The sequence below is a fragment of the Clarias gariepinus genome, chromosome 15 (assembly GCF_024256425.1).
Source record: "Clarias gariepinus isolate MV-2021 ecotype Netherlands chromosome 15, CGAR_prim_01v2, whole genome shotgun sequence".
NCBI classification, from domain to species: domain Eukaryota; kingdom Metazoa; phylum Chordata; class Actinopteri; order Siluriformes; family Clariidae; genus Clarias; species Clarias gariepinus.
Genome location: NC_071114.1, coordinates 8704742 through 8720641, shown reverse-complemented (window position 1 = coordinate 8720641; position 15900 = coordinate 8704742). Strand labels below are relative to the sequence as shown.

General features: G+C 39.4%; 1 protein-coding gene across 2 annotated transcripts; it reads right to left on the bottom strand.

Annotated features, from left to right (window-relative positions):
- Positions 1–4245: 4245 nt before the first annotated feature.
- Positions 4246–13499, bottom strand: arrdc2 (arrestin domain containing 2). 2 transcript variants are annotated; one of them, XM_053513464.1, is made up of 9 exons: positions 13438–13499; positions 13076–13346; positions 6902–6971; positions 6652–6799; positions 6460–6562; positions 6106–6362; positions 5837–5999; positions 5593–5747; positions 4246–5505 (listed from the first exon to the last, which is right to left on the bottom strand). In XM_053513464.1, exons 1-9 carry the CDS (start codon positions 13492–13494, stop codon positions 5452–5454), a joined length of 1278 nt encoding a protein of 425 aa, XP_053369439.1. In that variant the 5' UTR covers positions 13495–13499; the 3' UTR covers positions 4246–5451. The 2 variants fall into 2 exon arrangements, with proteins under 2 accessions (XP_053369439.1, XP_053369440.1); XM_053513465.1 differs by lacking the exons at positions 13076–13346; positions 13438–13499 and adding an exon at positions 8038–8424.
- Positions 13500–15900: the final 2401 nt, after the last annotated feature.

The following is a 15900-nucleotide window of genomic DNA, read 5'->3' as shown; positions in this document are numbered from 1 at the left end:
ATGTGCAAACACAGAATTATGAATTCATCCTTTTTCCCAACATGCCCTAATAAAACAAAAATAATCAGATATAATCTCTGTTATGGGAAAGTACCATTGCCGGGTCTTCTAATCCTCAGACTTGTCTTGTTGAGATCTTCGAGCTCTTCTGCACTCTTGTCAACCTTTTTCATCTTATTGACAGTCACTACAAGATTGTTTACATCTACTGCATCCCCTTGTGTGCCGCTGTTTACTTGTACATACAGTTTGACGTCAGAAGACTAAAGGGCGTTATAATCCCTCGAGGGTATCATAAAATACTTTGTAAAAATAAAAGTTTATAAAGGAAATATTCCCACTGTCTGATGCATACTTTTATGTTACCATTTTTGTTTTTGTGTATTTATATATGGTCTGGGTAGAAATAAATAATAATATAAGAAGCGTTCAAGTCAAACCAGGACTTTTGATTGGGGAGAACAACAGAATACAGTTATGAGAGAAAAAAAACTCCCTTTATATCTTTAAATAATCCCCTGCAACACTAATGCACTTATACCAGTATTTCACTAGTCTTGGATACCATCAAAGCAGAAAGGTTTTTCAGTATGCCAGAGTTTAATTGCCCAAAAGTGTGTAATTCACTTCGAGTAAGGTCATTACTATACAAGGGATGTGGCAATAACTCCCAGCTGAGTTCCTGTAATGTGCAACTCTTACAGTGGGAAGTATGAGACTATACCTTTGGCCATTTTTTTCTGAGAGCGTGCCACTTGCTGAATGTTTACAGAGATCGCTTAGAAAATAAAAATTAAAGCAAGAATCCATCAACAGAAGTTCAGATGTATCACTTCAATTGGGGTAGAAGGAAGGGGCAGACTGGGATTAGAACCTGAAAATACCCTCAGCATACAAGGTTGCCAGGTTTTCATTTCTATATTCGAGTAAATGTGCAACAAAAGTGAAAAAATTACATAATTTAGTCATTTTCATTTGACTAGATTGATCTGTGTATGGAGTTTGCATGTTCCCCCAGTGCATGGTGGGTTTCCCCAGGGTACTCTGGTTTCCTTCCACAGTCCAAAGACATGCAGATTAAGCTAAGTGTGTTTCCAAATTGCCTACAGTGTGTGAATGTCTGTGTGTGTGTGTGTGTGTGTGTGTGTGTGTGTGTGTATGTGTGTGTGTCCTGCAATGGATCGGCACCCTGTGCAGAGTATACCCCGCTTCGTGCCTTTAAGGATTGGTTCAAGGACCCCGGCCCTCTGTACAGGATAAGTGGTATAGAAGATAAATGAATGGATGAGATGAATCTCCAAGCTTGGGGTCCATCTCCACCTGTCTGTGTATGTTGAGTTTGCATGTTTTGTTGTAAGATGATTGGTGTTTTCTACCCCGTTGTGTATGATTGGCTGTGTATGCACCAGTGAGGTGCGAAAAAAAAGTCGTGAATCTCAGCAACATAATTTTTTTACCGCAATGACTGATGGCGTACATCATAAAGTGTATGGTCTTCATAGGGCATCGTCTGCAACGATGGCTTGAATGGATGAGAGTGGATGGATGTAATCTGATGTGAAGCATCCTGGATATATGTTTTTTTTATTATCATTTTTTATGCATGGAGGTATAAAGGTTTTAAATCCCAAATTATTGGAACTCTCATTTTATTTGCTGAAAAATCGAACTAAAAAAGATTACAGGTGAAATATACAAATCTGGCAACATTTATGGGTGCATTTTGTGCATGCGTACCAGTCATTGGCGTGGTGGTGCGAGACCTGCTTGTGTCACATCCGTAGTGAAAATCTGACTTAATCCATTTGGAAATGAGTGAAAGCTTGAATCAGAATAATTTCACCAGACACACAAAGAGGATCTGTTTGTGGAAACAAAGCATGCATGCACTTACACATCACACCACCCAAAAAAACCAACCTCTGACCTCTTCAGTTTAGCAATCAGCCCTGATTAAAGAAAACAACAACAGCAAAATAGGTTTAACATAAATGATTGTAGACATTGCATCTGGTTTTTTTTTTTTTTTTCTTTCTACTTGGGAATATTTCAAGTAACTCTTGGAACTGTTACAGGAGCTTCCTGATGTGCTCTGGAAGTTCTAGAGGTTTCCATGAATCCGTTACCAAATCCCCCCTCTGCCCAGTAAACAGCACAGCTACAGTCACACTCCTCTAAACGTCACCGTCCTATGTAGGGAAACCTAGCCTGTATGAGAAAAGGTTAAAAAAGCACCCACCACTCATTTGGTCGCGTGTCAGGTTGCGGGTTTCCTTTCCACAATTTCCAGCAGTTCTGTGTGTATTTTTGGATCAAGGCATGGAAGTCTGATAAGGGATAATGTACTCGGTGCTGAGTCGACGTAGTACAAGTACTGTACATCTTGTGTCCTGGAGCTTTGCTGGGAAGCATTATTATTAAAATGTGTGTCCGAGGTCCCTGGTGTTCCAGCGGCTCATAACTAATATGAGTCTGTATACCAGAGTGCTAACCTCACTGGTAGACATTTGACCTGTGCACTCTCTAACATGTGCCAAGACATGCCAAGGACTTGTATCTTTATCAAAGCTTTAATATGAGTAATTGATATCTAATCTGACCTTGATGTTTTATCGCCTCGTTTTTTCCACTCGAGAATAATAAATACTGACTAATTAGCGTGACAATGATGAAGAAGGCAGCACCAGTCATGAAACCGTCGTCTGTACATGATTTTCAGGAAGCAATCAAGCAGGTGTGGACTGAAGCGAGACGTCTTTTTGACTCTATGCCCAGCCGGGTCCAGCAGGTTTTGAAGAATCCATGATGTCATACCAAATGCTGATTGTTATATGGCAATTTAATTGCATAAAATAACAAATTATTCGAATTATCTTGATTATGTTTCATTAAAACTGTTAGATAGGAGACGTTAAACAAATGACAACCGAAGTAAAGACACTATAAAATCCATTTTTTATGAAACGAGACCAAAATGAAATTCCTGCCTTTTTTTTGTTACATCTCCTTAACATTAGCATCCTTACAGCGAAGCATGGTGGTGGTGGCGTCATGTTCAGAGTTATCCTTTACTTCTTAATCAAAAGTTGCTGACTATATTTCTTTTCTTCTAAAATTCATGTTTAAACTTTAGGGACTGTCCCAAATCGACATGTCTGGTACTAACAACGATTGAACCAACATAGCTCTTGAGGTGTATTGTACTGTATTTACAGGATATTATGCATTGCACTGCTATCATGTTGCATATTTGTATTTAAGTACATGTGACATTGTACAGTATAAAGTTATGTTTGCATGGCTGACAAGTGGAAAATCTACCAGAGAAATTATTTACCTGGTCTTAAAGAAAGCAACCTTCAATATTTTGTGCACACAAAAGTATTAATTTTCAGTGTTTCTATTCTTTCGTGGTTCCTATCGCACCTGAGTCAGTGTGTATGAGACAACTATGCTGGTGGACTGCATGACTGGGAAAAAACAACAACAACAACAGTGTGTATCTGTTTACACATGTATGCATATGTATGGTATAAGCGCATGTGATGACATGACTATAAAACTTATGGCATTGTGTGTAAAAAACAAAAAAAAAAAAATGCTCATGCCAGCTATTCAAACACAGCTAAATGATGCCTAACTCAGAAAGCACACAAAGTTCTGTTTCTTTTTTTTTTACAAATTGTTGTTGTTCCTCTTTTTAGTGCAGTTGTGCAACTGAAGTCACGTGGGCTGAGGTAATCCGGAGGGGAAGAAAAAGAAAAAGCATAAACGTGATTACCGATAACATGATTCAATTCACTTTCTGTTCTCTTCAAAGCAACTAAACTTTCAGCAAGCAGGCCGTTTGTGTTTTACAGGAACTGAGTGCTAAAAACCTGCAGTGTTTGGGTTCAAGCCAAATACAGTAGGAATATTGGTTATTCTGGTCACAGTTTGAAAAATATACTGGATTGTGTGTGTGTGTGTCCTTGCTTCTTGATTAAGTTAATCCAATTTCATTTATCTCATAGAAGCAGCACATGACTAAATAACGTATCTAAAGCATCAGTTTCATAATAAAGCTTACATTTTGCCAAAATAATTTAAAGGCCACAAATACTGTATATCTTACTCTACTCTATTATACAGTATACCACCATGCCTTGCTGTAAGGATGCTAATCTATAAATATATGCATAGACATGGGGTGTAACTGATTATAACCAATTTAGTAACAAAAAAATAGTCTCACACAAAAGAAAATCAGATTTGTTTCACTTTTATTAGAAAACAGTTATGAAAATATATTTTGAACATGAAAAACCTATAAAATACATTCATTTTCCATGAGTGCCATAGACAGTACATTCAACGTTATTACCTGATTTTGTTGTTTAGTTTTTTTTCACAATTTGGAATTTAACTAGCTGTCTTTGGAATGTTAGGTACACTTCAGAGTGGTAGAACAAGTTTAAAGCTGGACGCATCGTCGCGTATAATCCCTGTACTAAACTGCGCTGCTGTTGTAACAACACAAAAAGGCACCGTGAACAAACATGGCTTGTTATCCGGCAAATAACTTTAAGACTGCGTCTGCTACAGTGTCATAATAGTCATATAAGGCCATGGCAAGAAAACACAGAAAAGCACCTTGTTAAGAATCACGTTAAAGCCGTAAAAACGTTCGTGTTCATGCCATGAGCACCTTTCAGCCTTAAACATAATTATCATCATTATCATCATCATCACCACCGTCACATGGACAGTTTTCTTGTTCAGAAACAAACATCCTGCCTCCAGGAAATGTGGCTCTCCTTAACTCAAAGCTTCATCTTTTCTTTTTGCCCAGTACTACACGTGCATATCCAGGCAGGTATAAACATGCACAATTCTTTCGTTCTTTACCCGCATACAACGAACACCAAAAGAGCTTAGATTAACATTATGTATCTTGATGGTCGACTACCATCAATAGTTTGCATTATTGCTCCTGCTAGCAGATGGTGATACGGTTACAGGATATGGAGTGGCACCAAATGTTGACTTTTAAGTACAGAAAAGGTCACCTAACGGTTAGGCTTTGCTTTTAAAAAAAAAAAAAAAAAAAAAAAAGCTCCTGCACAAGAAAAACATCTCAGTGGAGCTCACTCCATAACAAAAAATATGCTTCAGAGGTTGTTAGTCATTAGCGGGCGCTGACCAAACTCTACTTAGAGAAAAATTAAGGATAGATATATGCAGGGAAATATTCATCCGTCTTGCATTTTTTTCCTCAGGAATCCATCCGTCCATCAACTCAGACAGTTCCTCTTTCTCATCCTTAATTGGTGTCAGCGTACATATCCTAAGGCGGGGTGAACGCAAGCTCCCCGTTGCCGAGTGCCAGTCTGAGATCCAGAGCCTCTGGCAGAAAGCAAATCTCTGCTTCGTTTCAATCATGACATCACCGCGTGATGCTCAGCGTGACGTTCAACATGTCATGCAGCGTGGTCTGATGTTGACAGCCTGAGGATTCGGGTCCACCTAGAAGCAAAAAAACAAGATTGTTCATTCCGTACAGACTTTGTTATGCTTTTCTTTGCTTGAAAAACACCCACATGCTGTGCATACCTCGCTGTACACTGGAGGTGGCCTGAAGCGGAATTCTTGCACGTACGCCATGAAGGGGCGCTCGAGCACCGCGCTGAGGTCCTCCTCGACACGGCTGGCTGCAGAATTCTGCACTGCCTCCTCCTCAGTGACGACCGAGCTGTAGTCAGGAGGAGCTGTGGAAAAACAACCAGGGAAGTCCAACGTGAGAAAGAAATATTATAAAGAAGAGAGTAACTTCCATACGTTTGGAAAAGGAGCTCACCTTCACGCTGCTCGGGGATGGTCATGCGGAACCAGTCCAGGTTCAGGCTGTACTGGCTGCTCACGCTGGAGGTGCGGCTGCCGAAAGGATGCAGAGGGATGGTCCCCATGACCAGCGGAAGCTCCAGAGACAGCTTCGAGGTGCCAGGAATGTCCACACACACCTGATGAATGGGAAGCGGTAAAAGATTAGGCATCTGAAGGAACGTAAGCAGGGAATATTTACATCAAAATGAGAAAGAATTACAGGTAAAGAAACCTCCAACTCACCTTGAGCATGTACTCCACTTTGATGATACGGCACTGAAGGATAGATGGACCGACTGGAGGAATCTTGATGGCGCGGCCATGCCAGGTCTCTCTGCGGCGCGCTCCCACCACATCTCCACAAAGAGTCGCCACGACCGCTTGCTTCTGCTTTGTGGTCCCTCTTGCGATGAACGTCTGAGTCTGAGTGATGTATGCCTTGGGCACCACAGATCGTGAAGTGGAGTTATCGAATTCAGCGAAGACTGGAATCACTTCACCTGTTGAGGCGATAGCGACGCGTTAACCACTGTGGACTTTTTTAGTTGCCTTTGTCAGAATCACGAATCTAAACGTGCATAAGGTCGTTGCTCTTACCTGGGGTGTATCCTTTGCGGTCGATCTTTGCAGTCACAGACACCTGGCCAAAGTTGTGATACCACATACGAGCCATCTTCTCTTTGGTTCCAGCTTGAGGTGCCTGAAACACAAACAATATTCAGGACACGTTCCGTCTATAGTAAGCGCATCAAAAAAAAAGGGAGATCTGGAGAAGATTCTCAAGCTTACAAGTAGAGACGGTGTGTTGATATCGATGGGCTCGATTACTGTAAACTCTTTCTTGATCTTCTTGACCTGGGCCCACGGCCGGTGCAGCTTGACCTTGACCCAGTAGCGAATGCTGCCGTGCTTGCCTTCGAAGGAGGTCACAAGGGTCCTGGAAGCACAACAGAAACGTCAGGTCAATTCTTATATCCGCTGGTCGAAGATATTTAAAGCTTTGATAAAGGAAAAATAAGGAAAAATTAAGTGAACTCACTCTTCAGGGAGCTGGAAGCTGAAGGGGTATTCGTGTCGTCCTGGGGGAAGAGTCATCACCTCACCATTATCTACAAAAACAAGATTTGCATGATGTGATTCGAAAGCTTATCCTATGGCCGTGAAGGTGATTGTTATCAGATGGTTTCGAAAGCATGACAAAAACAAAACAAGTCCTGACAAAAAGTCTAACATGCAATGAATGAGATAGTCGATCTCTTTGATCATTTAAGATGTAAGAGTTTTTATTGAATACTGTTTATCATATCTGCCATTTTTTTTCTCATGTCTGATACTCTTCATCATATCTGATACTGTTTGTCATGTTTTATACTTTATCATATCTAATACTCTATCACATTTGATACTTTTAATAATATCTGATACTTTTATACAATCCCTCTCATCATGTCCGATGCCTTTTATCATATCTGATACTATGTATCATATCCGATTTTTTAAATCATATCTGATACTTTGTATCAGATCTGCTACCTTTTAATCATATCCAATACTTTGTATCATACCTGAAACTTTTGTCATATCTAATACTGTGTATCATGTCTGATACCTTTTATCCTATCTGATACTTCATATCAGATCCAATATTTTTTTTATCATATCCGATATGCTTTGTATCAAATCTCATATTTTTTAAATATCATATAAAACTTTTTAATCATATCTAATATTTTTCAATCATATCTGATACTTTGTATCAAATCTGCTACCTTTTAATCATATCTAATACTTTGTATCATGTCTGATATCTTTTATTCCATCTGATACTTTGTACCATATCCGATATTTTTTTTATCTTATCTGATATACTTTGTATCAAATCTGCTACTTTATGATATCTGAAACTCTTTAATCATATCTGATACTTTGTATCCTATCCGATATTCTTTTTAATCATGTCTGATACTCTGTATCAAATCTGCTACTTTTTAATCCTACGTGATGCTTTGTATTATATCTGAAACTTTTTAATGCTATATAAAATCTCCCAGAGACTTGATTAGATTTTGAAGTGCTAGAGTGTGTGTGTGTGTGTGTGTGTGTGTGTGAGTAAAGGCTGTGCACACAAACAAAGCCCCTGTCTACAGGCTCGCGCATCAGTGCTGAGGGACAGACCTGCCTGCAGCAGCACATCTCTCCGGTTCAGATATTCCACCTCGTCGCTGTAGTTCTGCGTGTAAGCCGTGCTCGATCCTGCGCTGCGAGATTCGGTCCAGTGCACTTTCGCATAACCTTCGGCGTGGAGTTTTACCGAGTGCACTTTCGTTTCTGCCCCGAGCTCGAGCACGACGCGACCGGACACCACGTCCCCGCTGCTGAACACGGGCGGAGAGTTCACATCCGGAGAGTCGAAAAGCACCTGGAACTTCTTCACCTTGTCGAAAATCATCTTTCAGAGAGCGAACTTTCCCGAGACTAAAGTACTGCGTGTCGCCTGCGATCTGCGTCGCTTCTCGCGTGCTGCAAAACAAAACTAAAACGCTTCTTCATAGCTCTATAGGTCCTTTAACTAGGAAGAAAAGGGGGCGGGGAAACGCTCGTGATTGTGCCAGGATTGGCTGCTCGCGGTAAACATGACTGGGTGCGCAGAGCTCGCGTGGGCAGAAGCTGCACGATGATTGATGCTTGCAGGTTGCTCTCGGAGAAAAACAAGCTGACTGAGCATGCGTTCAAAACAAAACACATCGAGACACCAAGTGTACACGCTGTTCCATGCAAATAAGAACCGACGTCGAAATGAATCGAAATGTAAATGAATCAACTCCAATACACGCCGCAAACTTTTACAGTCACACACGATAACTTGTAGATATATATGTATTTATACGTGTATATAACTCTTGTCTTATCTTTTAAGTTTCAGAATGAGGATTTAGTACTCAAAACACAGAGCTACCTTAAAAAAAAAAAAAAAAAAAAAAAACTTTCTCCAGCCTCTCTTTGTGCAAAACAACAAAACTGCCTTCCTTCCTTGTCAACTGTGAACAGCGCCTGGACTATGGGCTCACAGTGTATCTCGGGCTCCCTCTGGTGGTTACAAACGGAATAATATACACAATAAATATACACACAGAATTAGCCAAAAAATATTAATAATAATTTTAGAAGAAAATCGTATGATGTACATTATACTGGTATAATATCAATATCATATACATCAATATATAATGTATAGCAATAAATTTAGTATTAAAATATTTATAAAAGTTTTTCTCTTCCTGAAATGTGTATATATAGTTTTATCGCTCTCGCATATAATTGCTAATAATAATAATAATATAATTGTCATTTATTTATAATTGTCACACTATGGGCAATGTGGGAACGCCGATTGCCTACCTGCATATCTATGGACTGTGGGAGAAAACCAGAGTACCTGGAGGAAACCCAGCATACAGGGTGAGAACATGCAATCTCTATGATCACAAACCCAGAGGAGGAAATTGGGCCTCACGCCTGGAAGTGCAGGGCTATAGTGCTACTAAGCCACTAACCACTAAGCCATAATCCGCCTGTTTTACATAGACATTCAAAATATGCAATAAACTTTGAAAATGTGATATTGAGATGATATTGAAAACATTTGATTGTTAAGGCTGGCAACTCTAAATGAACTTCTCCTCTGCAGAAAAGAAAAGTTTTGGTCTTACTTTCCTGGTAAGGTCTTCATGAAAGCCAGTTTCATCATGGCGTTTGCAAATACTGTACTGTTTTTGCATGAACTATTTCAGAACAGCTGACCTTCATGTCTTAGAATAATAACTGAATAACCTAAAGCCATATGGGTTATTGCATAGTTTTATATATATTAGGGGTGCTCCGACTGATCGGTCGCCGCTCATAATCGGCCGATAATTGCTTTGGAAAGTTTGATCGGCAGTCTCTATAATGGCCGATATAGAAAAGCCGATCAAGAGACGCAAAACTCGCGAGACAATCTTTTTGCGCAATGCTAAAATGGTTTCACCGGCCTGCCAATTCTACGTGTTGTGTGAAAAAGACAATGCATTAGCCATCTGCAACCTGTGTAACAAGCCAATTCCATGAGGGGGGAAGCACCCAAAGCATTTTAACACCAAAAACCTCAGTAGACATTTGAAGGTTAGTCACGTAAAGGAACATGAGCAGTTTTCAAAGTTGGCTAGCGCTAAGAGAGAGCTGGAGAGTAACAGACGTTTCAAAGACAGCAACCCTACTGCATGGACAGTAAGAAGCATAAAAAATATCAGATAACAGAATAGAATTCATATGCCACTAACTCCTTTAGAATTTATCATTGATTCATGATAGTGCAGTTGTGGTTCTATCAGTTAACTGCCTTTCTTCTTGACATCACAAGAGATGTGACCTTGCAATGGCTTGTTAGGTCTGCCCTGAGAAGTGAATTAAAGTTGCAGACGGATAGAAACAGATATAGAAATGTCTATGAAATATAAGTTTTTTGTAATTTGTAGGTTTTTTTTAATTATTTATTTTTGTTGCGCAATTTATTACCTGTGGTCCTTAAAGTAAATTAGAAAAACTGAGTGCTTACTTTGGAAAACTGACTTGAAACTAAATTTTGACTACAGCCTTTTTTGTTGCAGTTTTTAGCCTATTGTTAAAGTACTCTAAAGCCAAAGTCAAAAAGACTCTGTCTGTTCTGCATGTTATTTAATTTTATACAATCTACAGGAAAGCAGTATTTGTCAAGCTCTAAGCTGTTCCCAATTACTAACCAAGCACACGCTGCTATGTTTTAAGTCGATGTGTTTCACATGTTGCTTGCCAATAAATACTGTACAGTTGTCAATTCATGATATTCCTCTTCTTGCAATTTTAATACTTAGTTTACATTGTTGTTAAATATAGTTTATAATAAATAATGCTAAATGATAAGGCTTCAAGTAGACCCTGTAATCAGTGATCAGTATCGGACGATACAGCCTCTAGTGATCGGGGATCAATGATCGGCCCCAAACATCCGGATCGGAGCACCCCCCATTTTGGAACATGGCCAAGGGGATTTGTGTTCATTCAGTGACATTCATGCTATTTGTTTTTCCTGCAAAAACTTGATAAAAATATCAGATAATGTCCATTAAGGTTCAGTTCCTCAGTGGTTTAGTAATGGCTATGGTACGGGGATATCAGTGATTAAATAAAAACAGAATGACTGTACAGAGGTAGTGACTCAAATTTGGAGACAAATTTTCTGCTCAAACAGTAATTTGTCATTCGCGAGTGCTCTGTGATGCAAGGTGAATATCGAGAGCTGACTCACTTCTGTTTTTTTGTGTCAATGCTGAAACCCTGCAATGTCATGTAATCAAAATACTTCACTTTAATTTAGAGCTTTTACAAAAGCACTGGCCAGGTTCGACGCAAAACCAATACTATCCATGTTTGCCATACACTGGACATAAGAACTGCACACATATATAATCATATGTTGTTTATTGTTAATGCAGGGATGCTTACTGTATTTACAGTACCTCATTGCATTTTAAGAGAAGCTTACAGACAAAGAAAATATTTCTTGTTTTTAAAGCCTAGTCTGGTGTTCCGGAGTAAATCATTAACTTGAAATACTTGTGGATTTTTCCATGAAAAGTTTCTTCAGTTTGATTTGCTTTATTGATTGGGCTTTATTTAGCACAGTCAGTCCCTGTAAGTTGAAATCCCTTTGACCTGGCAAGAACCAAGAACTCTGGCAACGCAAAAACCGATAGTAATAAAAATCACGCGTTCCTCATCTACTCATCTCTATTCATCATAATATGAGAAGTGGAAAAAGGTGTTATCTTCCAGGTGATTACAGCCATCACGACATCTACTTTTCCATTAACAGTGCGTGCCATACTCAAGGTTAAAGTGTGCTTCCTTATCAGATATAAGTGTTATCATTATTACAACCACTATAACAAATGAGTATTATAGAAATCACAAATCTCTAATATCTCCAACTACTGTAGTGTGCAATCCAACAGGGATGGATCATGTAAAATACAGTGTTATTTTGAGGTTTAAATGACATAATAGTGGTGGAAATCACTAATAGGAGTTATACACACACACTAGTATAACTATTAGTAATTATAGTTACAGCATTAGTAGCTTTGGTCAGCTTGCACATTTGTGTCTACCGACTATGTGTCTGTGACTTACTGTCTTCATGGATGTCTGGAATTTAATTCGGGATCAATAAAGCATCTATCTATCCTTCTATCCATCTATCTGTTATTTGTGTAACTGATTGACAACATAATATCTTAAATAATATCTTCTTAAATGGTACTGTAATTTTAATTTTCATGTGAATTACATGTGAAAATGTTTTTTGTTCCTTTTAAAGAAAAACATTTGTCGTTTATTTAGTGGGTATCTTTCACCTTGAAAATAAGCGTTGCACCTTTAAAGTTATTTACAGTTAGTGAAGCCTTTTTAAGGCACGCTATATTCACATATCTGATTGACAAATTAATATTGAGGGGGGTAGAAAGAAAGTGGTCTGGCACTGCAGAGGCACTGTAGCTGGGATTTGGGCATTTGTGTGAACCCATGCCTTCCGTATGACCGGAGTGAAACCTACCAATGAGCCACCAATGCCCATACTCCAGCATCAAGTACCTTTATGAATTAATATAATGGTGGAATAGATTTTTGCACACTATTTGGATTTCTTACTCACTTATCGTCTATACTGCTTTATCCTGTATACAGGGGTGCACCATGCCAAGCCATCTCAGCGCACACACACTATGGACAATTGGGGGACGCCAATCTCCATGTCTCTGGACTGGACTGGACTGTGGGAGGAAACCCACCAAGCAATGGGAGATGCACACAGACCAGAGGCAGGAATCGAACCTGGACCCTGAAGGTGCAAAGTGGCGGTGCTAACCACTAAGCCACGGTACATATTAATTCATAAAGGTACCATTATGTACAGATCATCTCGAAATATTAAGATGATCTGTATATTCTTATTATGTTGCAAAATATTCTTGGCTGCAAAAATAAGATCTAAAACCATGTAACCTTCTAGGCAACTCGATGGAGGACGTGGTGTTTTTGTCACCATCTGGAGCTGATGTTAAACTGGTAGGTGAAGATTAAAGCTACTGGAGCTTTGGACTGGACTTAAAAAAAATGCAGTATTACAGTAACACACCTTGTACCAGATGCTGTATCTTCCTGAAGTAAGAGATCCTGGAGGTGTAGTCGTTGTAGACGGTGTTCGTCCCGACTCCTCTGTGCTCCAGCCAGTGAGCAGAAGCGACTCCCCTGCCCTGCACCTTCAGAGCCCGGATGTCCATCTGTCTGTGCAGCTCCAGCACCACCTTCCCGCTCACGGTGTCCCCGCTGCTGTACACCGCCTCCCCGGGAGCGTCCAGCTCCACAGCAAGCCGCCGCAGACCTGTAGCGTTCATAGCTGGTGAAGACTAAAAAAAAAACAAAAACGAAAAGACACATCTGTAACAAAAACACAGTTCCATAAAATAGTATAATATTGTGCAAAATGCAAAATCCTACCGAGTCTCTGCCTGAGCGCTTCACACACGCACGTGCAGCGAACTTTATCCTCGCCATGTGTTTGTCTCGTCACGCCCCCTTGTTCGAGACAACGCCCACTCCAAGTCAACATGCACCCGCCGACCACGCCTCCTTACCCGCCCACCAACAAAGACGAGAACCACCTCCGCTTGCTTTTAAGAATGACCACGCCCCTTTCCACGCCCCCTACCAGGTCGAAGAACTTTTCCATGAAAATTTACTCCGTTCTAATCACACAAGGTAAGTAATCAATAAATAAGTTTTTGAAATAAGATTTTGGAAAATGTAAACAACTAAAAACAAAAAAGAACCCTATTTTTACTATTAAATAATTCCTATTAATTAAATTGTCCTACTTACTGTACACACCACATCTTTTCCCCTCTTATTGCATATCCATAGGCCTTTAATTCATACATTTTATTTTATAGATTTATAAATTTTGCATTATCTATTTTATAATATATTTCATTTTATTGTAACTGTCTTCTTCTTTGTCTTTCGGCTGTTCCCTTTCTGCCTCCACCTAACCCTATCCTTTGCTTCCTCTTCTCTTATACCAACTAACATGTCCTTCTCACTGCATCCATTAATTTTTCTCCTTGGTCTTCCTTTAGAAGACAGTTCCAACCTCAGCATCCTTCTACCAATACGCTCACAATCTCTCCTCTGAACACGTCCACCTCAATCTAGCCTCTCTGACGTTATCTCCAAAACATCTAACATGGGTTGTCCCTCTGATGAACTCATTCTTGATCCTATCCATCCTTGTCACTCCCAAAGAGAACCTCAACATTTTTTAGCTCAGCTACCTCTAGCTCTGCCTCCTGTCTTTTCATCATTGCCACTGTCTCTAAGCCGTAGAGCATCGCTGGTCTCACCACTGTCTTGAACACTTTTCTTTTCATTCTCGCTGATAAACCTTTTTCCACCCGTTCCAACCTGCCTGTACCCGCCTCTATCTTCGTATTCCATCACATCTTTCCTTTTTTAAGATTTTATTTTGTTTAAGCATTCAATTTAACAGAATTTTTTAAAAATGCATTTAATGAAATTATGACATATTTAATCTATTTGGGTGATATAAAGCACGGGTAACATAAATTAATGTGCAAACTTATGTTTGATATTTAAGAAAAAAATGTTCAGCTTCAGATAAATTGCTGATGAATGAGCAGTCAAACACGAGTAGGGACTAATTTAAAGGTGCACTAGTGTTTTTTTTTTTTTTTTTGTCATACAACCAACCTGGAAAATAGGTTAAACATGCTAAAAAACATAATGTATAAGAGAAGGTAGGTGAGAAAACAAATAAATCCAATTGTACACTTCCATTGGGTGGTATGGTGGCTTAGTGGATAGCACTGTCGCCTTGGACCTCAGGGTCAAGGTTTGATTCCCGCCTCAGGTTTGTGTGAATGGCGTTTGCATGTTCTCCCCGAGCTAGTTGGCTTTCCTCCAGGTACTCCGGTTTCCTTCCACAGTTCAAACACATGTAGATTAGGCTAATTGGCTAAAGTCTCCCAGTATAGACTCTGTATACAGGATGAAGCAGTATAGAGTGCATGAGCATACACTTCCAAATGAGTAAAAACAGTCTGGGGAAGAATGACATTTGTTTGTGTCAGGTGTTCAAATATTTTCGCCCATCAGTACAATACAGAGGGATAGCAATGGGTATCATCTTACTGAAGCAATGTGCCTACTCCTCCTTTGGATCAGGTACAGTGTGCTTTTCATTACAGAAACTGCCAGCATCTTTATCCTGCTCCAGTTTTCTTACTCTTACATTAGGTAACAGTATGTATGCAAATTCACTTAAAATATTTTCTTAATTTCATTTTTTTCCCCCCATTTCCTACTACTGTTCTCATGACCTGGTCTTAGTTACTCTCTGGTTAGGTTTTTTTACTCTGGAACCTTATGACAGATACATGATAAAATATATCATATGATTGGCTCAGCATGTGCAGTAATATACCCTAACTGGCAGGCAAGGTCTCTGGGGCTAAGGGTAATGCAAACATATGTCAACATTTTTTTTTCTTCGTGTGTAAGAGTGTGCATGGTGCCCTGTGATCCCATTCAGACTTTATTGCTACCTTAGTGGAAGCTGTGCATCCACATTTTCCTTCAATTTCCTTAAAGAACTTCAAATAAAACTCTACTGGTGATTTGCCATTTTTAAAAAACAATTTAACAAAAGCAGGAAAATAAAAAGATCAAAACTGTCCAACAATATATTTATTTGTTCATTCATTAATTTGAGCAACAGCTTTGTTTTGGTTAGGGGATGGTGGATCCTGGGGTCTGTTCTGAGAATATAATCAAAATGCATCCAGATGAGTCTCTTCTGAAGTCCTTCACAGTAAGCCATACACTTTTACAAACTCTGTCTAAAGACAAATGCATTTACACTTTGATGCGAAAGAGATCAAACGT